This window comes from Osmia lignaria, chromosome 7 (genome assembly GCF_051020975.1).
Source record: "Osmia lignaria lignaria isolate PbOS001 chromosome 7, iyOsmLign1, whole genome shotgun sequence".
NCBI lineage: Eukaryota > Metazoa > Arthropoda > Insecta > Hymenoptera > Megachilidae > Osmia > Osmia lignaria.
Window position 1 is genome coordinate 5,969,162 of NC_135038.1, and position 23,803 is coordinate 5,992,964.

At 49.8% G+C, this 23,803-nt stretch overlaps 1 protein-coding gene across 7 annotated transcripts in view; it reads right to left on the reverse strand.

Moving 5' to 3' along the window:
* Window positions 1-23,803, reverse strand: part of LOC117604614 (cell adhesion molecule 3-like) — a 107,218-nt gene that overhangs the window by 3,735 nt on the left and 79,680 nt on the right. For 6 of the 7 annotated variants that reach the window (XM_034324905.2, XM_034324907.2, XM_034324902.2 and 3 more), the window contains 6 exons: window positions 13,988-14,063; window positions 7,887-8,013; window positions 4,447-4,582; window positions 2,520-2,653; window positions 747-898; window positions 546-619 (listed from right to left, as the gene is read on the reverse strand). In XM_034324905.2, coding sequence (XP_034180796.1) covers window positions 546-619; window positions 747-898; window positions 2,520-2,653; window positions 4,447-4,582; window positions 7,887-8,013; window positions 13,988-14,063 — 699 coding nt within the window. The remainder of the gene's footprint in view (window positions 1-545; window positions 620-746; window positions 899-2,519; window positions 2,654-4,446; window positions 4,583-7,886; window positions 8,014-13,987; window positions 14,064-23,803) is intronic. The other variant, XM_034324906.2, reaches the window with a different exon arrangement.

Genomic DNA, 23,803 nt, shown 5'->3' on the forward strand with positions numbered 1-23,803 from the left:
CCTCGCCATCGATTCTCCAGAGGAATCGCACGAGCGGCGACACTGGTAGAAATCGCATAAGCAACCGAGTAGACGAGGCGATCGAACTGTTTGCGAGGCGAGCGGCGAACGAGCGTAAATTATTGTTTTAATTTCGGCGTTTCGCAGCTCGAAGAAAGCTGCGGTCGACTTTGCGGCCGACCTCCTCCGTTCTTCCACGGACAACGCCGATCGTAAAGCATCCTTAATTCGTTCGAGCTCGGTAGCGATGCTTAATTTCCTTTCTGCAAAACCGACTCCTACGCGTACCCGCGATCTTTCTTCTCGCTCGCTCGTTCGGACGCCACTTTCGCTCGGAAATAACGAGGTAATCGTTTCTCGCGCCGTCAGACTCGCGTTAATTAACGCGTCCGTCGTTTTAACGCTTCTCACCCCTGCCTCGTTTCCCTTCTTCTTTCTCGACGAAGCGACCACGAGGCGTGAACGGCAGTTGGGAAAATAGAGCGGAGGATAGGAGGAGAGAAAAGAAAATTTTAAGGCGAAAGGAAAGGTGGTTAAAGGCTTACCGAAAACTTCCGTGGTGCGCGTCTCGATGAGCGGCGCGTCCGAGTTTGAATCCAATTCGACGGTCGCCTCGCATCTTCGACAAAATTTACAGAGACGCATTAATCGTCGGGCTGGAGAGATGAGGCGATGGTGGTGAGATGGTGATGGTGATGGTAGAATGACGGTGGTGTTGGGGAGGAGATTGTCCAGAGCGAAATTACCTTACGTTTATTTTGTCGCCGGTGATGTGATTCGGTTCCAAGTCGAGTCGTAAACTGGATATCACCGAGTAGAGTCCGTGATGGTCGAACACCATTTTCGTGTCGGGCTTCACCTGAAACGAACAAGCGACGGAACGTGTTCTCCGCCAGTTCTATCGAGATCGTAACTATCAGAGATCCTGGTTATTCCCGAGCCGAGTATGCGGCAGATACGCGCTAAAACGACCAGGAATATTTTCCCTGTCCCTTGGTTACCGGGCAAAAGAAGTCGCGATAGCCGGCAGGACGATTTAACGCAACGGATAAACTAACGGAAGCCGAATGGTTCGCCGGGGGCTAACCGAGCGTACAAGGTCTTCTTTTCCGTGGCCGGTACTACTTTTGCCGAGAAAATTTGCTGCTCGAACGGTCTGGTACGCGAGCCAGACACTCGGAGATAAACGAGTCTCGAAAATTAAATCATTTTTAAGCCGAGCTATCCCCGACTCGCCTACAATCGCCCTCCCTTTTCTCCTGCAACCTCTTCCCGTCTCTCGCGATTCCTTTGAGGCGCGGTTCCGTCGCATTTTTCTGCTTCGTCGCCCGGCTCCCATCCCTTTCAACTCCACCCTCCCGCTATCATACCTCTCTCAAAGCAAAGTACGTCCCGTTTCGTAGCTGGCGCCCACCGGCCCATCGTCGAGCATTTTTTCAACGACCCGGTGCTCCGATCTCCCGCGCTTTTCGGAACGTATCGATTCCGACGGGGTTCCGGGAGCAACAGAGGAAGGGACGACGAGAAGCTAGTCGTCGAGGGGCTTCGTTCGATCGCGCGACGGCGTGTAATTGAAAGAAAGTCGAAGATTAAGTGCAGCCGGAGGTGGAACGCGAACGATCGTTGATCGAACCCGGGCACACGCTACCCTCTTCGACAGTTTCCGCAGCCGTAGCTTCGCGACGGAATGTTGGACGCGGGTTACACGTAGCCGTCGGCTTTGTCGCTGGCTCGAATCTTTCGTAACTGTCGACGGGAACGTTTTCGAAACAATATTACTCGCGTTAAGTGCCGCGCTAAACTCGCTCAACTCCTAATGGACATCGTCGAAGAACGCCGGCAAGTTTTGCTCGCGAAGAAACAAGGAGAACGGCTAGGAGAAAAGTTTTCCAGCCGCCGTGCTCGACTCGCTTAGCGAAACCCTAAAGGAACATCGACGTTCATCGACTTAATCTTCGAGCTCGGTACATACACGTGCTCTCCTCCTGTCTACGCGATTCCCTCTCAACTGCCTCCACTTTGCGGATTATATTTAAACGCCTCCGCGAGCGATCTAATACGAGTTAGAGATTCGATACAACGACGGGGTCAACTAATTAGCAATTAACCTATTCACCTTGCGTCGGCGGTGTTTCTTTTCGTATCAAAATTTTCGGATGTCCGAGGTTAACGAGAAGAGTGAGATCTCGCGTTACTTGCTGCGGTGGTTCGCACCGCATCGGTGTTGGTAACGAACGTTGCATTCCACCACCGCTTTCGGTGGAGCTCGTTAATTGAAGCTTTGGCTCATCAAGCGTCGTGTCGTCGCCGTCGTCGTCGTCGTCTCGGTATCGCTACTCCTGCCAGTGTAACCTCTACTTTCCTCTTTCCTCTCGCTCTCACTATCTCTCGTTTAACGAACCTCGCTTTTCTATGCATCGGCTCCATATTCTAATCGCATCTTTACATCGACGTGCCGACCTGCTTCTCGGCGATAAAAACGAAATTGCTCGACTGTTTCGCTGGAGAATTTCACCTACCTGCGCTCCATTGATGAACCACTTGAGATTCGCTGCCGGGCGAGACTTGCCGCTGGTGCAGTTCAGGCTGAGTACGTCGCCGCTGGCGTAAACCTTCTCCTCGCCGGTTATCGTCGGTCCTTCTTGCGGCAAAACTGCAACCAGTCGAAGAAATTTTACGGGGGATCGCTTGTTTCAGAGACTCGGCCAATTGGCGAATAAACGGTTCCTTTTGTAACGCGATTCACGGTTAACAACGTGGAACGCTAGAGGTCCGCTCGTTAACGATAAACTCTCCGAAAGAGTGCTCGAAACGTTTCCTTCGAGCCTCTTTCATCCTCGTTTCGTTTGCGAATTCAAATGGTGGACGAGCGAACGCGGTTTCTATTTCGCGACGAACGCGTAACAACCGTCGTCGATCGAATCGCGCCTGCTTATCCGAAACATCTCCGCGAGATTTTCCACGTTCCCGGTTCGAGATTTAATCTAGCCCCGTTCGAGGAAACGGTCGCCCGCCTCGGATCGTTTTCGAGAGCAGAAACGCGATAAAAGTTCATCCCCTTCGATAAGTCTGCGAAGCTGTCGCGACACCTCGCTCGGAATATTCAACGAAGCCATTCGCGACTGCGATCGGACTGATCCTTTCGAGGTATACGATCAACCTTTCGCTCAAAGATACACGGCTCGGATTACAAAGGGATATCGAGCCCTTTTTCTCCTCCTCCTCCTCCTCCTCCATCTTCTTCTTCCCTTTTCCTTCTACTCGTTATCCAACAACACAGGCCGACGGCTTAAGGATCAACTAGTTAAAAAACGCGCGTACCACGACGAAGCAGAGACGAGGGAAACACTCAAGGAACGTCAAAGAAGAGAGGGGAAGAAACAGGCGAGAGAGTCGAGATTACGAACAGATTGGTTGCCAAAAGGAAAGCAGGGAAAGCAGCGAGAGATAGGAGGCACGGTGTTGTTTGAAAAATGAAACGGAAAAAGAGAGCAAGTATAGAAAGGGGGGTATGGTGGAGGCACGAGCGATGCCCGTGGGTTATTTGCCGGGCACCAAATTTTCCACGAGCTCGGTAAAGGTACGGTAATGGCGGGTACGTGGCGGGTTATCGATCGTGCATGGCTTGGGAAGCGCGGCTGGACTACCGGCGAAGGAACGACGAGGAAAGGAAACTTGAGCGTTTCGAAGACGCGACCATCTTCGACCATCTTCGACGCGACAAACTAAGGAGAGTTTTTAGTTCGTTTCGCGAGTCGAGCCGATGTTCTTACGATCAGGAAAGAGCTTCTTTTCTTCCTGTTTCCCTCTGCTTCGGCTTCTTTTCCTTCCCTTTCCGCAACGACGACGACGGCCCCGAGACTTACGACGCCGTAATATTTATCGAACTTCGACTCGTCTTTACGCGATCCTAAAATTTAACGCTTGCTCCCGCTGCGTCGAACCTTTTTCATTGCCGTTAAGTCTACCGTCGCGCTGGCTTCGAAACAGAGACACGATTTCCAACCGAAACCCACTTGTTCCAGTCTCGCGATTCGGTCGAAACGAAGCGACAAACAGCGAATCCCGTTCGTATGACTTCACTCGATTCTCGACGAAAGAATAATCGAGTTTACGATCCGATCGATCCCGTGGCCAGCCGTTTCTAGCCGGCGAAAACAGCAATTTCGCCCGGACGCAGTCTGTGTCGGGCGAGTAATTTCGGGAAATATTTGGCCCGACTCGTTCCTTCGCTCGATTCGCAACGAGTACGGCGAAACTGGCGAAATGACGAAAGCTTTGCTCGAATTACGGCGATTCGCGATAGCCGCGATCAAAGGATTATTAATTAGCGTAGCGAGCCCGGGCTTCGAATGGGACGAGACTGGAATGGAATGGAATGGAATGGTTATGCCATGGAATGGGATAGGATGATACGGAAGGCGTAGGTATCGGTGAGTCGCTCACCTACGACTTCCATGCTGGCTTCGGCGCTGACCGAGTGGAAGCTCGGAGCCTCGGCGCTCACCTCGCACCTGTACTGTCCGCTGCTATGCAGGCTCACGTTCTGCAGCAAAACCTGCTGGTGATCGGACCGACCGTGCTGAAACAATATCGATGTCGTTCGACAAATTGAAAATACTAATTGTTCCCTTTGCTGCCCCTCGCGCGCCAGGAAACGCTTTATCTTTCAAAGGGAATCTCGTGATCGCGACAGCCGAGGGATCGATGCCACTTCTCTGCGTCGACAAGCCAACTGAAAAAAAAATGTAACGAAAAAATTGAACCCTTTGGCTTTTACTCCGATGATCCACCAGCGGGACGTTCTTTGCCGCTGTCTGTCCGTAAAAGTTTACCGATACATAAATGGAACGAAACGAAAACTCGTTTGAACGGACGAACAAACAGTCGTGTTCCATTTGCCGCACGCGGTCGCTGCGAAAATTCCGCAATCGAGAGGACGACTTTTTGCCGAGCGTCGTCAAACCGACACCGTTTCCCGTACGCGCTTCGATCCAACGTTTTCCAGACGCCGCGCCGTTCGAAATTATTCTTCATAGACAGAATATTACGCTATCAGCTGGGTAAGAGGCTTACGCGCTTATATCGATTTATCGCCGTAGTTGCCGCCGTAGCGACGCGAACCTACCGAAAGTTATTTCCGCGAGATAGATGATAGCGGAGCGGACGGTTTCTGGTTGCAACCTGGCTAAAGTTGATCTTACGTTGTTCGAAGAAGCTAGGTAGACCAACGCGTTACTGCGGAGGATCGAACGCAGATTTTCCTCTCCAAGTGAGCAAAGAACGGTGGTGGATGGGGGGGGGCGGTCGAGAGAAGAACACGGAAAGAGAAGACCCGCAATAAATGGAATCGCGACTATGATAATCCATTTAGCCCACCGACGCCCTTGTGTTGCACGTTTTCCTGCGTTACTTCCCTTCCATTTCTATGGAGATAAAACAGAAACTCCGACAGACCTTCCTGCGGGGTTGGAGGAAATTTTTAGCGAACGCGCGGAAACGCTCACGTTCGCTGGTCGGTCGGACGCAAACTTTCTCGATCGACAAATCGATTTACGTTCGGCGAGAAAAGTTAGGGGAAAACACGGAATAGGAGAAGAACGCGTGGAGAAGTCGAAACGTTCGCGGGAATCGCATTACCCTCCGGGTTATTTCGTCCAGCGGACGGGACCGTTCGATCGACCGTACGATTTGGCTGGATCGCGTAACGACCCTGTACGAGAATCGAGAGCCAAGCCGGTGAGGTACGCGTGGCGTGGCATCGACGCGGCATCCCGATAAAACGTGACTCGTTTCGAGAGAGTTACAATCGCTTCGAATCTCCCTTTTTCTGCCAAGTGTCTAGCGTTCGATAAACTTTCGCGAAAAAATTCTTTGCCTGGCTAAAAGCGTTCGCTCCGAGACGAAAATTAACCCGAAACTCGGTCCGGTTTTCAACGGGGAAATTAATCAACAACGGATTACCTCGAAGCATTTGGAAAGTTGAACACGATGAAAAGATCGCGCTGATAGTTATTTGGTATGCATCGTTAACGGAAAGAAGATGTCGGCTCGACGAACCGCTTAATCGCCTCTCGTTCGTGGTCGATTAGTTTGCCGCGAAACTCGAGGGTCAGCCGGTAATCGGGATTCTTTACATTCCCTCGTCGCTCGTTGGCCCGTTGAAAATACCGACGGAACATAGGCGGGTCGATTTAAAATTTTCAGATGGTGAAATTAAACGGGCCGCGTTACGTAAGGTAGCAAAAGGGTCGAACGAGAGGGAAAATTAAAAGTGGAGAGAAGCCGAGTAGAAATATACGGCTCTGCCCGCTAAATCCACTTAATTCCCTGCTACTCCAATAAGTGTCACAAGAGCGTATTCGAGAGAGCGAGACGGGGAGGGGGTGAAAAGACACGCTCGCTTTTGTCCACGGAGAAATTTCTTTGTCGATATCGGAGAGCCATTGGGCCGAGCCAGATTAATAGCCGCGTTATTTCTCTCTCTCTTTCAGCTCGATCTCGAGAATCGGAGACCGGTAGCCGGGGGTAAAGGGATGAACCGATTCGACTCACGTAATGCTCGTTACGCGTCGGCCGATATTAACGAGCGTCGAGGAAAACGGAACTTTCGTGCCTTTCCAAAACGTGAATCGGAAGCGGACGTACCGTATCGAGAATAGACGAGAGTCTCGCGATCCGTTTCGCCTTTCTCAGCCACCGGGAGACACACCGTTTCGCGATCTGAGAAATCGATCGGGTTCGACCAACTCGAACACTTCCTTCAACTCTTTTCTTCTCTTCTCTTCTCTTTTCGCTTCTATCCTCTTTATATACGACTTTACGCCGTACCGTTGGTTCCGTCTCGACAGACGGCAGTGATCTCCCCATCTCGATTCGTCAAACATTTATTCGACGCGATAAAGGCGACCTCGTTCCGCACGGGGGATGTACGGGGCTGTACAGGGACAACGCGTCTTCGTGTATAGTGTATACCGAAACGTATCGCCAACTTTATGCTTTCTCACCCACGCCACCCGTTCCTCCTTACCTTCCTTCCTGCCACGTCTCTTCCTTTCAACCGGCTCGATGAAATACTTTTATAGCGACGTCGAATAAAATTCGAACGTGAAATTGAATAGAAGAGGCTCTTACGTCTAAAGCAATGTCGCGCGCGTTGCCCGCGACCGAGCTCGCGACGGGCAACGTCGAAGATCGTTCGAGGAAACGTAGCTACGTAAGTAGCTCTACACACGTACGTATTCGTGTCCGTTTCCGTTTTACGCTTGGCTTCGCGGTCGACCGCATTACCGGACGTAAACGGGCAACCGCCACCTGGTTAGCTAGGACTTTACGTTTATTCCGACTCGAAACGATTCGATATTCCGACGTTCTCCCGGTTTATCGTCGCCCCGTTTACCTCCCCGGCGAACGCGTAAAGTCCGCTTTCCCTCCATCGTGGGCAGATTCGCGAGACATCGTGGAAACGCGCGACTAAACGGACACTTTTACGATCGCTCAGGCAATTACCGACGAACCGGCATCGCCGTTTCGGTTCTCTCGCAACAGCTCGTTACGACTTCCGTGGGTGTACGCTCGATCGTTTTCCTTCGCGTAAACGGCGATTACGATTTTCCATCTGTACCCGTGTCATCGAGCAATAACACCGAAATACCCGAGTAACTGTAACTCGTTTTATCAATCGCTCCGGTAAATGGAATTTCCATCGATATCCCACGGCTGAAATCTTTCGTTCCGCGAACGTTGGAAACGAAAAGATAATGGACGAGACGTCGCGACGGGGGCAGCTGTTATTCGCGCGCGGAACTCGGCGATGCAGAGATCAGATAGCAAAGTCGGAGCAAGACTGCGCGAGCTTGCGGGACACAAGAGGGTTTTCAACTCACGTCAACTTTAACGCCCTCGACGCGATAGCTGTGCTGCGGAGGTTCCCCTCTAGGCACGTATCTGTAGAATTCCTCGTGATCCTTGTACCACGAGATGGAGTAAAGCTTGTCCTCTTGTAGGTCGTATCTGAAACGAGAGAGCAAACGTTGCGTGGTTTATCGTTGAATAACACCCGGGAAAAACACGACGCGGAAAATACGCGCGCGGTGATAACGATGGTGGTGGTGGTGGTTCGCCGATCGTACGAAAGGGAGGACAAAAGAAGATGAAATACATAGGGTGTAGTAGGAAAAGCCGTGGATGGAGACGAACCGCGAATCGTTTCTCGATTAGTCGGAGGTGGACCGTTTCGATGGTTGGATTGCGCGCGAGTAATGGAAACCATTGCCTACTCCCTTCCGACAATGTATTTGAAATATCGAATGCTCGACGGATTCTTTGCTTTGCATATCGGAGATTTTTCCGTTTACCCGATATTCCACGAAATCGTTTCGTCTGCACCCGTCTCGTTTTGTTTCGTTTCGTTTCGTTTCGTTTCGTTTCGCCCGTTTGATCCTACGGCTCGAGGGACACGTCGGAAATACGAGCGATTCGGTTATAATCCAACGTCGTTTAGAAAAGGCGAGCGTACAGGTATCGTAACCTATCGATACGGGGTTCGTGGGGTGAGAATGGGAATAAAAAACGATCAAATTCTCGTGGAGGCTGAAAGGGGAGGGTGTATCGGTGGTATCCATGCGTTTGAACACGATCGCTAGGATATCCGGGACGGGTAGGAGCCGAAAGAACGGGAAGGAACGGGAGCCACCGGCTTCTGTCGCGTGACGCGATTCCAACCGGGGCGCAGGGGGGGAGCAACAATTAGGATAATTGATCAACATCCGCGATCGAAGAGTACCTCCGTAGAGTTGCATCAATTTGCTAATCGAGTTCTTTCCCCCAGTTCAATGATCCTCGAACGGGGAAACGGAAAAATCCCCGGAGGATGCTCGTTCGCGTTTCATCGCCGTAAGCCGGAAATCTTTCACTCCCGATAATTCCGCTGTTCCGTCGAACAAAACGTTCGCCGTTCAGGGAAAGGATTTCCCGAACAAAACCGGTGCATTCGATTTTCTCCTGGAATTTTAACGAAATCGGATCGGATTTCGGTCCTGTTAATCGTCCATTACCAACGCGACCATTACGAACGTTCGATCGAATCGTCGACAAAAACGTGGAGGGTGCGCAACAGGCTATGTACTTCGTTTCGCGGAGCAGAACTAGATCGGATTTTACGGCTCGAATAATCCACGCGATAATTAATATTCTCAAAGTAATTAAACTCGCACGGCTACGTTCGTGTCGGGCAACGATGGTTAGTCTCGATGTTACGCTTTTCTCTCGATAAACTTTCAAAGTATCCATCGGAATGACCACGAAAATACGATAGGTCGGGCGATAAACTTCGATCGTTGGATAATTTAATGACACTTGTCGCGGAGTTGAACTGCTCTTTTACTAGCTACTAAACGTCCACGAACGGTTAATGACATTATGGATTCGGTTTTTAACCGTGCACGAAGGGGAAATCTTTCAAGGGGAAACGATAACATTGTCTTCGAAATGGTCAGTGGTCGGATCGACGTACCCAGAGGAGGAAAGGTCGGTGGAGATTGGCTGAATGGAATGGCGAGGATACTAGCGGTGCCAGTGCTGTTGACGTCGTCGTCGCCGTCGTCGTGGCTCCCTAGTTCCCAGCTGCAGCTACCGGAAAAGGGATTGCCGCATTCGAGCGTAGGCGCACAATTTGGAGGGTTGCGTCGTGGGATTGATTTGCATCCTCCGGCTCATTTGCCGGGTCGTGTCCTACGGGAGTTCCTATCTCACCCTCTCTCCCTCCCGCTCTTCACGCACGCACACACACACAATCTTTTCTTTTCGCTTCGCTTTTTTCATTTTCTTCCCCCCATTGTGATGACATTTCCAACTTTCTCTTTCACAGCCCCTTCCAATTTTCTCCTCCGTCGCTTCTTTGATAATACTTTTCCGTCGCAGACGTCAAACCGAGAATCTTTTGTTTCGCGCCGAGCCAGCACGGGTAGGCGTGTACCGAGTCGAAAGAGCATCTATCGCGTTTGATACAATTAGGTATCGCGTGCAGGATCTGCGAGTCATTGGAGATAATACGCGAGATAGCTAAAGAGCGCTTTACATCTTATCCGCGTCTCATTGTTCCCGACGAAGAGACGTTCGGTCCGGTGACGTGAGAAACGCGTACTCCCTTTCTTGAACGCGTCGCGATTAATTCTTCCCTCGGTTCCCGCACAAAGGCGTCTCGACGTTGAAAATTCCTCTTCACCGAACGATTCGACAAAGATCGAAGAAAGCTTTCCGTCGGGTTTCACGAGAGTTCGCTACGAGAGCACGGAAATAATAGGAATCTTCAAGGGATTTGTAACGAAGGAGACTCGAATGTTTCCTGGAAAAGTTATCAGCAGAATAGAGAAGTAGCGACGGTGCATCGGAAACAAACGCTGGCTCGAAGCAGCTCGTTTGGACTTTTGCTATCGACTCGACTCGACGACTCCGAAGATCCCCGTTGAACAGGAACGGGAACGAGGATGGTGAGTTATTCGCGCTCGAAAGAATCCGGTCGTGATCTCTGTCGCCGTGAAATTTCCCGGAATTTCCATGGTGAAATTAGAGAAGCGAGGAGGAAACTAGGAGGGTGGATGGTCGCAGGCCCGAATCAGGAAGGAACTTTATCGTTGGCCATGCTAGAGCAGCTGAACGTCGCGTCGCGTCGAGTGGAAGGAGACGAAACGAGACAGAATAGAGGATGGAAGGGTAGAGAAGATAGAGGAAGCAGGCCGACACGCCGGATAAACCAACGAGCAAGAGTTCGCCGAGGACGGTAAACTAATTTGCAATTTATACCTACGTCGGGGAACGATCTCGTCTCTTTGGTACGTCGGGCGTCGCGCGCTGCCGTCCCGACGCTCGACTGGCACCTAATATCAAAGAACCCGACCGTGTACACGCTCGGTCAACTCTTTACTTCCTCTCCGACCGTCTATCTTCTCCTCCTCTGCCGAGAAACGAGCAACGTGCAACGAAAACGGTTCGTTGAACGAGATAATCGTGCATTTTTAAACCTTCTCCCATGTAGCTCCACTTTGGACCGAAAGGATATCTTCGATCGAACGATCTCAAGTGAGCGTCAAATCAAATTAATTCGTTAAAGTCTAGACTCGTTTAGATATAAATCGCGTAAACTTTGAATTTACCAGCGAACCCAAAGTTTCGCGAAGCGACAACTCGAAATCGAATCTTCTTAATTATTCAACTAGTTTCGTCGCGTCTTGCGATCCTCACACGGTATCCTTCGCATCCCGTTTTTACGTCTGGCCAATTTTCTACGCGATCTCGGGAAGAAACGTGCGAGAGGGGTCCGCGAGATAAAAGAGACGCGTTATGTCGATCGTGTTTATTGGGATCGTCGAAACGTCATGGCATGTAAAGCGTGGAAAATCCGATTCTGATCGCAGTGTCGCGATACGATAAAAACCGAGGGCAAGAGACAAATCGTACAGACACACGCTTCGTATACCCTGCATTCGTCGAGTACTTTTTCTCCTCTCGTGTCAGTGAGCGCGATGCGCGCTCGAGCGTGACATTATGGCACGTATTGTATACTGTCAACTTTACACCGGGAAAAAGATAGCCCGAAGAACGGAGAAGAACAAACAAACTCGCAAAACGGGGCTCGATGCTCGGTTGCAAAAGCATCTTTGAATCAGACCGTTGAATAGCATCGCGAAGATAAGGAAAAGAGGGTATGAAACGCGAAAGGAGCGAAGCAACGAATGACCAAATCGAAGGTAGAAGAGAAGAAAAGGCGAGGAAAGTCGAGAGACGTTAAGGGAGCAACCGATCCCTGATCGAAGGGTACGAAACGTGGCGACCCGCGTCTTCCTCCGTATCGCGAAAAAGCGCATACTTCAATTTACTGGCGCTTCGCGTACTCTTCAGCATCCCGTTTACGACGTTACGTGAAAAGCATACTGCCGCTTTGAACGTACGATAGCAGGAAATGGAAGCAACGACGACAGTTTCCTTCGTTCACTCTTCTCGTTGCTCGAACCGAGAACGAACTTGCCATAATGTGCAAGTATTATTACTCTTACGATGCTGAACAAACCTTTTGCAAGGTGGGAATAAAGAAAAACTTGCAATTCAATATCCAGCAATATCCAGCGAGCTGCGTCAAGTTCTCGCTTCATCCTGAGTTATCGAGTTTCAAAGCGCGACAATCAATTTTAGACTACGTGCTGTACCTACTCGACAACCGATAACTTTGGGTCTTGATAAATTTTCAACGGGATGGCTACTTCATGTATCTCCGCGAAAGTTAAACGACGCGTCCGCGAATACGATTTCCTTGGAAAATCGGAATCGACCGGGATTTTACGCGGTCTGCAAACTTCTTTGTACGTTTCTTGCGGTACGAAGCACCCTCGAGAACAAGCGCGCACCGTTGGGTACCCAACGGTCGACCTTATTTTCATCGTGAAAAGTCGTTGAGCCAGCTCCACTAATTAGAATGCATATTCCGACTAACCGTAATTGTAGGACGCGCTATGTTACGCCATAATTTCATTACGTCTTAATTAACATGATGGTATGCGCGCGCGACTTAAGAATTAACGAAATACCATCGAGGACACGTTACCGCTGCTTCTGTCCTATCCTAAAAGTTTATCGCCAATTAAAAAGTGGTTCGCGATCAATTATCACGCGACGCGATATAAATTTCTATCGATTTCATTTCACCTACAATTTTCAAGACGAGACAAATTATTCTCTATCGTCCTTTGTGTATTCCGCGTAATTGTTTGTGACGTTAAAAGTTATCGATAGGACGATTGTAAATAATATCGCGCGAATGATAATGAAATTACGGTATTTTCATACGTTCCGCGAGCAACGTTGACACCGTGAATGCTTTATATAATTATCGTTTCGAGAAACGTGGAAAACGAGAATTCCATATTTCGTATAGACAGATCGAGATTCGTTAACAGAAAATTCGGTGAAACTCGTCGTTTCCTACCGGAAGAAAGTTTGATTCGACGTTAACTAGCCTCGCGCAATTACCGGCTAGACGACAGCTCGAACAGGAAGGAAGAACGGACTGTACTGTAGGAGACGCGTTTGCGTTTGCGACCAAGGGAAAATGACGACGATCCGGTGGCTAATTTTAGGACGAGATTCAAGTTGGCTGTAGGCAAGATTGTCCGAGGGTCGGAAGCGATCGAGGGTGATCGCGTCGTTTCGTCAAACATAAATACATCACCGGGAAAAGGAAATTAAGCCCGCGTAGGCTTATCGTATCGATTAGGCAAAGAGACAGCGATGAGAAAAGGAATGGAAGACCGCGAACGAACTCGATCTCGCGAAATCCTAAGGTTCGGTGCTTCTCGAATGCCCTGAGAAACATCTTTTTCAGGCGAGAAGAAATCCAACAGAGATAAGAAGAAGCTTTCTCGCTCGGATTGCGGTCGGTACGATATTGCGAGTATAAATAAATAAAGCGCGTGGAGAGCGGAAAGATATCGAGGTTCCTAGCTCCAAGGGATTGTCGATCCATCCTCTTCTGCTCGTCTTATTTTTAATCTTATTTACCGTCCCGCTCGGACGCTAAGCGTAAACTCGATACGTTATTGGCTGGCATCTTATCGATGTCCTCACGAGTCCTCCTCGCTTCGTTTCTTTTCCGTAAATAACAGAGAAGAATCGTTCGATCCCGTCCGCCTCGTCGTGGTTTTCTCCCCTTGTACCGGAATCCGTTTTGTCATTCCGTCGGATTTATTCGCTGGACAACCGCGGATCGATTTATCTCGCGTGCATCACCCACGAACGTTCCACGAAAGCAAAGTAGCCAGCATGCAAACTCGTTGACAACGACTTCGTTGTTACTTGTTCCTTCCTAAGCCGGCTATCGATCGATTGGATCGGATCGATCGAGAAAAGGTAACTCGTACGCGAACCACGAGGAGGCAAGCGTCCCTTTGACGGTACCACTGGTCGACGATGCTACAACGTGTCCAAGTACACTTACCTGCACTCGAGCAGTGCGCTCTTGCCCCTAAGGGAGTACGGTGGAACGTTTATGCGAAGCAACTCCAGACCGGCGACTGTAACAGAAGAAAGAAACAAGATTTTTTAAAAAGTTTTCTAAACGCGTACGGGACATTTCGCTAAAACTGTTCGAACTCGTAACATTTCAACATCCCAAACTGGAATTACTCGAGTCTCGAAAAATAGAAAAGGTGCTAATGGATTCCGTCTATAAATTTTTCAAGATTAGCATCTATCTTGGCCAGTGACTGGTCACTTATATCGAGTCGGTGAAATGCCTTGACCTATCGAGAACAATGCATGGAAGCGTTGAAGAAACGGCACTCGAAACTCGGCTAGGTATTCAGGGCCGATATTTTGAGAATAAAATTTCACGGCGACCTTCGGTGTCGACTCGAGCGTCGAAGAAAAAGCTTGGAAAAGTTGTGGCTCGATAGAGTGACCAGAAGAGTGGGACACGAAGGGTGCGAGTGGATTGTACTAGATGCTCAAACAATGCTCGGCAAACTCTATTGTGCTGTCCTTTGTGACCGCTCTCTTTTCTTTCTCCTTCTTCTTTCTCCTGACCCTACTTTGTAAGTTCGCGCTAGTCACGAGAAACGCGATTAACCGATACCAGCACCGTGTCGCAGCTCGCTCCGATATTTTTCACCACCGTGACGGATTCGTTCATCGATTCGAGGATAAATAAAGAACTCGTCAAAGCATCAACCAAAGTGTCGGCTGTTTTAGCGGACGCGATCGTCCGCGTTCATCGTTGTCCGAGTCGAAAGCAACGCGTGGATCAAAGGAGATTGCGTTTAATTAAGCTGCCGTGATATTTTACGAGGGTGACGGTACACGGTGAGGCTATTCCGCCGAGGGTCAACCTTTCTCCGGATCGTAAAATATACTGTCTGTGATGCACGGTTATGCGAAGCCGTGCAAAGAGAACGAGAGAGACGGAGTTTGGTTGAATTATTCCCCGAGAGAAACGCAATTTTTCCTACGTTTTAACGTGATTTCGAGGTGGCCCTCGACACGGCGATCCTCCCACCCTCGGGGTATCGCGTTATTTTTTTCTTTTTTTCCAGCTCGCGAGCTCTAACTACTACACGTCTACCGGCCGACTTTTCCTACTCGCTTTCGGACGTTTCGCGTACGTGGTCAGCTTGTAAGTTACTCTTCCAGAAAGAACCATTCCCCGCGGTTAATCTCTTCTACGACCGTGCCGCTTAATCCGCTACTCACGAACCAAGATACATTGTCCTCCTAATTACGCGAACCACGATCTTAATGGACTTGGAAATGCCGAGCGCGTCAGTTTCGCGTGCAAATTACGCAAACGTGAAAGGACTTTTTAATCGGAAGTCCTCTCTCTCTCTCTCTCTCTTTTTTTTTGGATAAAAAAAAAAAAAAAAAACGAAACATTGTCGGTGTTTTTAATGCGAAGTACAGAATATGGTGGTAGCAAGGTTTATCGTTGCACGGGGATTCGACGCACGATTCTCGACCGCGTATACACCAATGGTACCATCGATCCTGTTCGTTTTGGGACGCGACCAGCACCGCGTATCGATTTACATCTCGTCGGTAGCATGCTCGTAGAAGCTGCATTTCCACCAGACTCGACGAAGAAAGGCCGATTCAAAGCCGATTGTGTTCGTTCTACGATCTGTAGCGCGGTAAGCACCCAGGTTCAAGCGTATCGAAGGGAAAACCAATATGGTATATCGGAAATTCACGACAGCTGGATTTTCGTCGGAACGCAACGAACGGAGTTGCTGGGAAAATTATCCTAAAAGGAGACCCGACAAACCGAAAGGAGAACGAGGACGTTTCGGTCAGGCGGGCAGCACTCGATTGCTCGCAAATTCGATATCCGCGCATTAACGAGCGTCAAATTAGTTATCGAACGAATCGCGCGAGTCATCGAGGCGAATCGATAACTGTGCGCGCGCTCTTCACCGAATCAACGATTCGAATCGATGCGACGCGCGACGTCTCGTTTTGACTTTAACGCCGGACTAGACCCGTGAAACATCGTGCCACGACAATAACCCTCGCTTCCACTAGTGTACGTTGCGGAATATCGTCCATTGAATTAGAGTGCCCGCGGCGGTTCGAGACAAGCGAGTTCGAATCTCGACTACTCAGCATTTGGCCGAACGATCGTGACGCGAGTCACAAGTGCGCGCCGAGTTCGCGCCGAGTTCGCGCCGGCACCCTATCGGTCGTTCACGACTTGCTTTCTCTTCGTTCAGGAATTAATTGCACGCCAGTTCGACTTTGAATAGCCACTCCATGCTCGGTTCTCCGCACCAAACTCGTTGCATTCTCAATGCGAACGCAAGGTCCACCAGTTTCTCCTCTCTTTTCTCTACTACTTTAGCCTGGACGACACTATTTATCGCGCACAAAGTCAACTTTTAGCCAAAGAAATTGACGAGAAATGATTTTAGTAATGTTCTCGTATTGAACGGTACACGAACTCGTGGCAGATATATCCGATCTGGGATTCATTTTCAAAGTTCCTGCAAATGACAGTGTAACTGCTCGACATTATAGGCGCGTTGATTGCATCGAAACGAGACGCGTCGCTTTGTAATCGCGTATTACGAGTTCCCATTCAATGCGCACCACCTCTTTTTCCTTTGTCAAACAGCATCAGATCAGCGCACAATGCATCGATGCTCGTGCCGTGCATCTGCACGCGAGGCAGTCGTTTTGTGCGTCTCTAGTGCCTTCGTTCAAGGCGCCGAGACGTCGAGTTTCGCGCCGCTTGGTCGTGATGGTAGAGAAAAAAAAAAAAAAAAGGAAAATGAACCGATTTACCTGCGATTCCAGGCGAACAAAATTAATTGGCACCGTAATGAGAGAGAGGTAGAGAGAACGGTATTCATAGCATCGATGTCGATTTCGATTTCGATTCGAGCAGAAAACGTGCCGTCAAACGAACGCAGAGATCAGTTCTCCTTTAAACGCTTTTTATCCGTCCTTCGAATAGCCCCGACGCAAACATCCTTACAGTTAAAAGCGTTTTATTCGCGCGTAAACGCGCGTACCTTGGCCTCGCCTCGGTCAGCCCGTAACGAGTGGCACGTCGCTCTCGAGACTCTTTTGCGCGACGAGCGTGTAATTACGCGAGTTGAGCGAACCGTCTCAAAGAGAGGGACGACGCGACGCGTTACGAGTACTTTCGTTTCGTTCGAATCGTCTGAAACTCGAAGACTAACCGTACCCAGACTTTGATAAACGCGAGAATCTGGTTAGGACGTGTTCCCTAAGAACGATCGACGAAACGAAATTGTTGGCCGATAGAGAGAACGTCCGTCGGACGGACGTCCAAGAAGTCGTTATCTTATCCTGCATAGTGGCTGTCCGAGCAGGTAGGCAGTTAGCTCGTATCTGGTCACGCCACGAGCTAAATTCCCCCTTACGTACTTATCGCGAATTAAAGCGCTCCTCGAAAGGAGGCCGGAGACACGGAAAGGTAAAGGCCGTCCTCGTATTATCGCGTTCGGATGGGTTTCACGCGACCCCGCAACCATCATTCGACATTAACGTTTTCATTATTCTACCAAGCACTCGCGGCCCTTTTCTTCCCTACCGACGAATCTTACCTCTTCTAATTAGCATTAGAGTGATTGTTTCACGAAACGATAAACAACACGCGTTCTCGAGTACATAGGTACGCATCGCCGAAAGAAGGTACGCGTTTACGATCGATCGATCGAACGAACGACATCGAGGACTATTTGTTAAGGACAGAATGGCTGCGAACCGTGCGTGTTGGAAAGTTGTCGTGAAATAAGTGGCGAACACACGGAACGTGTTCCGTAGCCCGGGGCCGGGACAATTCATTCGGCGATATAAAAGCGCGTTCCCTCGACTCGTATCTTTCGTTCGGTGGGCGCGTGTAACCTCTGCTACGTGTACGTAGCTGCTAGCCGTAGCGATAAATTTATCCAGCGATAAGAGTCCCGATTTTTGTCTTTACGAGCCTCGACGGGCCCTTCTGGCCGGCAGTTAGAAAGAAAACAAGAGAGAAACAGGGAAAAGGGAGAGAGAGGAAGGGTCGCTTCCGGGTTATGGCGTGACCGCGTCACCCTGTGCGCAGCCCTTGGCGTGGCGCGAAAAGAAAAAGACCAACGAAAGGAAGGAGAGAGAGAGAGAAGAGGGAAGAACGGAAGAAAAGGGACGGTCGCATACGTTTACGACCCTCGAGCGTAATGCTATCGAGGCACATTTACCCCTCGAACGCCTGCTGGGTGACAGAGGGTGCAACGCCACGTCGCTTTGGTCAGACGCGTAAAAACCCTACCATCGGCGTAGAAATCGGCCGATGCGACGGTTCCCCGTCGACGTCGTTCTCTTCACGAACGACGCGAACGAGCCGAGGGTGAGAAAGGAGGTGACTGGTTTTTCGCGTGTTCCGCGAGCATCGATTCTATCGAGCTCGCGGCAATCTCTGCGACGACCGAAGAGAGGAGAAAACGCAACGAGAGGTATCACGGCTGACTCAGCTGAAACGCACGCTAAAACGCGACATTAATATTAATTATCGTGTAGCCGTGGCGCGTGTACTTTTTTTCGGGACGAAAACGTTCGACTCGACGGCGGGCCACTCGAACGAGTACAAGAGCGGGATCACGGCTTTCGAAATACTCGCGACGCGACGAAAGGGTAGAAAGTGGCCAGCTCTGCGATTAATTATCACCCCGCCCTTTACCGTTCCGAAGCATCGTTTCGTGAGAGAGAAATTTCATCGTGAACACGCTTACTCTTCGATACGGCTATCGTAAGTTTCACGTAGAAAAAGGGTGGTGGAAAAGGACGACAAAGGTTTTCACGAAGGGTCAACGAGTATTCGGATAGAATTGCCAAAGGGTGAGACGATATCCTCTCGGTGGTCTTGGTTCACGAGAAAGTCGAGAACGAAACGAACGGAGGTTCGATCTAGGCCGTTGGACGAGACGTATTCGGCGAACATTTCGATAAAAATCTCCCACAATGGAATAACCGAGCGAGAAGGGGATGAAAGAGCGTACGAGTTCGATAGGAACGAAGGGAAAAAGTTTTCTCGTTCCTCGCGTCGGCCGAGGAAGATATCGAAAAGTTTGCCGCGAACTCGTTCGTTCGATGATCTTGAAAACAAGAGGATAACGGTGGCGCAATTTCGATGAATGAACGCGAGGACAGGTGGCAGGCAGCAGGCAGCAGGCGAGGGACGCAATTAAAATCAATCATTTGTTATTTATGGAGAGAGCCGTGGCTCCATGTTTCCCGAGGGATACTGCCGGAGAGCCAGCTCGGTACACGTAACCCTTTAGTCTGCCATGATACAATAATGGCGTAATCTCCGTGCGGCGCGATAGGGATACCCGGGTTGGAACGATAACCAGCAACGAAGACGAATGTCGAGCCACCCAGCTAGTCGTACAAGCGTAGTTTCACCGAAAATTCTATCGTGCCAACATAGATTTTCCGGCGAGAAGTTTACGAGCGACGTTTCGTTTTATTTTCGTGCTCAGAGCTTTTTGTTGCTTTTTCGTAGCCGATCAACGCCTTTGGTCGGTCGATCCTCGTGTCAATCGCGACGATCGACCAGCCAAAGCATTTGAATGTTTAATGAGAAGGTGGACGATGGGTAGCCACGCTGCTAGTTGCCGATTACCTTCACCGGTGCCGAAATTTCCATTCGGTATCGCGTGCTCGGTTCAGAGACCGCGTTTCCGTACAGGCAACCACTTTTCGTCGATATTCGAGCGTCGCGTCTGAAAATCGTATCGCCAGGACGGATGGAACATCGAGTACGTTCGAGGTTTAACTCTCGTCGAAGCGTATAAAAGCAGAGGCTCGATATCGTCCGGCGACATAGTTATCCAGCCTCCGATTCGGGAAATCGAACGCCGCGGGCGAAAGACGGGATTCGTGCAATGCAGAACGCGAAAACGATGGATACGACGACGTCGAGGACGACGACGACGACGTGGGACCTGGCCTGGACCGAAACACAGGGAACGAGAAGGAAACTGTATCAAACGAATTGCAGGGAAAGCGTGTTCGACGTATGGTTCGATCTACGATGGACGGGGATTCGAACGCGTTCGTCGCGGAATTCTAAATCGCTTTGGAGCGTTGCCAGCGATGGCTCGTTCCTCTCTTTCTCGTTCGATAGAAACTTTCCTGCAAGCCCTCGCGCCCGTTCGTCCGCGACATTCTATTGTTCGTCGACGATGCGTCTTTTCAAAGTTTAAAGACGTCCTAGGACGAGACGAGGGAACAAGAATCCCCGATTGTCGAAGGAATTTGCGGCGCAAAGAGATTCGCCAACTCGAATGTAAGGCGATTAAAGCGATGCGATGGTCGAGCCGGATGGAACGAGGTTGAAACGCTGTCACGGGAATGACGAAAAACGGTGTATTTTCATCGGAAACGAACGAGACGAGACCAGGCGTGTAGTAGCTTTACGGGAGCGAAAATTTGAGGGTGTAACGTGAGTAGAGTTTAGAGTTGGGATTGATAAAGAATTCATGGGACTGCTTTTACGCGGTGCAAGAAGTTCCCGGCGTGTACGATTATCGCTGAAACGTCGAGAGTCGGGTGTTTGGACCTCGTTAGCGAGCACTCGACGTACCGATGGAAAATTACGCGAGTTGTAACGATGCTAAACGCCAGTGACAGGGATCCGGAATGCGGTCGTCGACGAGATCGAAAGTCACTTTTTCCCATCTATTTCGCGGCGAGAACGTCGAGCAAGCAATTAAACCGCCACCGGCTAGTCGCTGTTTGCGTTTTTCCCTCCCGGAAACTTTGCCGCAAAGCTAGCAGCCGCGTTGCGTACACATTCTCGGTGCTCGTGTATCCAAATTTGCGCGCATCCTAATATAGCCGGGGAGCGTGTGGAGCAGAAACTAGGGGAAAAAGGAAGATCGCGGTTACGCCCGACGCGGACGCGGAGAAACAAGACCGAGAAGAGGCTGTGTTGTACGAGGTGCGGTTCTGTATTCCCTCTTCCATCCCTCCACGCCGCACCGTCCCGTCTCGCGATGCGGTTACATCCGTGCATACTTCATCGTATCTCGAGTTATGCAAGTATTACTCCTAATTATTCCAGTATATAAAAATATTAATGCCGTTTTTAACGGGCATTCGTTTCCTCGGTGGAAAACCTTCCATTTCAGGGTATTCCGCGAGGAAAAAGTGCGTACTCGTTTTTCCCTTTACCGTTTCCCGTGCTCCGCTCTGCAAAGATCGCGACGATCGTTACCGAGTGAAAATCCATTTTAATTTGCAACGAGCAGCGGCAGTGAAGCCGTCTCGAACGCGACGCGTCGGTTGGAATCGTTTAACGAGCCACGAGCGTTGGCATCGACGAGGACACACGATCGGGGTAAAGGGTTTCGGAGAGGAATCGATTCGAATTCAACTGGGGCGCGCGTTAACGGTTCAACGCGGCGCCAAAACCAATCGTTTTATCGACGAATTAAGCCGAATTAAGTCTGGCCCTGCGGGACGAGCACGCGCGATTTTACATGCGCACGTTTTTCCATTGAATTTTCAAAAATTGTTTCATCATCGTCACCATCCCCTCTTTCTCGCGATATCTATCGCGTTAGAGTACTTTAACAGGAACAACCGAGTTGGGAAAATTCGATATTCCTTTGCCTCCGCGCCAGTTAACAACCCTTCGATACGGATATTTTTCGCGTAACCACGTATCGCGACCACGCGTGCTTTTCTCGAACGCGAGACACAGGAAAAGCGCGGATCGCGAAGGTAACGCCAGAGGATAATTTATCAAGTTTTTCATCGAACGCAAACGCTCTCGCGAATCTACGAAAATAATTTGTCGGACTAATTTCTTTGCCCTCTTACCTACTCTTTTTCTCTAGACATTCTGAAACCAAACTGGATGGGAAAACGCGAAATACGGGGGCGGAACGGAGGAAATAAAACTCGACGAATTAATTAGAAACGAAACAGCGTAGCGTGTACAGCGAGGAAAATGCAAAGCGGTTACGATTTAATGAGTTTGCGTTACGTCCTAAATTGCGAGACGAAATTACAACGATATCTCGAAACTCTGTGTCGGTAGGAACGGGGAACAAAGAGAAATCGAAACGTGTCACTCGCGTGTCAGAGATCGCGTTGAATGGAAATTAGCCGGTCGCTGCAACTTTCTCTAGATTGTCGTGGCTTCGATGCGAAACTTCTTCGACTTTTATTCTATCCTGTCCATTGCATCGTTCCAAAGGCAAGACGCGCCAATACGTTCTATTAGAGATAGAGTGAGAAAGAGTTTCATCGAAAGTCCGAGATATTTCAGCTACAAATCGGCTATGGGAATAGAGCTTTTTTCCGTTGCGTCCCTGTCGCCGGTGTCGTTTTCGTTTCTTTTTCCAGCGCGGCGGCAGCAGTACGGGCGCGGAAAATTAGAGGATCCGAGGAACGAGAGAAACTGGCCGGGGAACTCGATTTACATACCTCGACGGGCCTGGATCGCGTCGGATCAAGTTAGCAGGGGCGACGAGTGAACTTAATTAAGCGCGTGCGCGAATCGTGGTTCGCGTCGTACACGTGCCATACACTTCGTTAAATTTTATTCGCCGTAATTGTGCGACTGCGTCGCGTAGCGTCGAGTCTGGTCCACGGGATGCGAACGAGTCCGTGGCCAGAGTCGAGTCGAGTCGAGTCGACGCGACGCGGGGCATCCCTCCAGCCTTCTCTTTAATTACATCCTCGTCGAAGCTTAAGGTCGACACGACGAACGCTCCTGCACGCCACCCCGAAGGAACTCGATGCCACCGTTTAGAGACTCGACCGTGCGGGGCTAAACCATCTCCCTAGAAAGAGATAGCCTCTTGTCAACGGATCTTTTACCGTTGCTCCCTCGTTAACCCGATGTTAATGAGAAAAATCTTCGTTACACGAGATTCGAGCCGGGCCGAACAGGGCAGATGGGTAGGGTTCGCTTAAAACTGTCGCGCGCGCGTCTTGGCCAGGATAATAATTCGTTGCCTACTACTGAAACGGACAGCCACGAATGAAAACGGTTTTTATCTTCGGCCGAGATGGGAACTGTCCGATAGGAAATTGCGTTATCTCGCCTTTGTATTGTACCGATTGTTCGCATTGTACAAACCGTCATTTTCGCAAGCGATTTTCGACTGGAATCTCTCTGACTTGGCAAAAGTAGCGACAGCTACCTACCGATAACAGCGTCAGGCCGACCGAAAAAAAAAAAAAACACAATACCGCCACGCCAGTCTCCTGTTCCAACAAAATTCACCGGTTTTCCTAACGATTTCACATTCCATTGCATCCCTTTTAATTCGTCACTTTAACTCGCGTTAACGTCGTTTCGCGTGACAACGCTACGATATTTCGTTTAGTCTGGAATTGAAAATTAGTACCGCACGAACGCGTCCCAAAACGGCGGGCCGATTGCCACACGAATATTTAATGCAACGTTAATTATTCGAATTCGGTTGGTGAATTGGCACCATATCGATTTCGCTTGTATGCAAAGGCACGACTGGACGGGTTCGCTATATATACAGCTAATTATCGGTATTTCCGAGACAACGGGCGTAAAAATCACGTAGAAAAAGCACACCCGTTATGTGTACAAACGACGACGTCGACTACGACGACGACGAGGATTTTTCCGAAGCACCGTGAATAGAAAAGACGGACAATTTTTCCGTTTTCCGATTTGTCCTTTCACCCGGAAACAGTTTATTGCCGGGCGAACCGTTCGAATGGAAAGGAACGAGCTGAATTACGAAAGCGATAAAAAGCTAACGGTGGC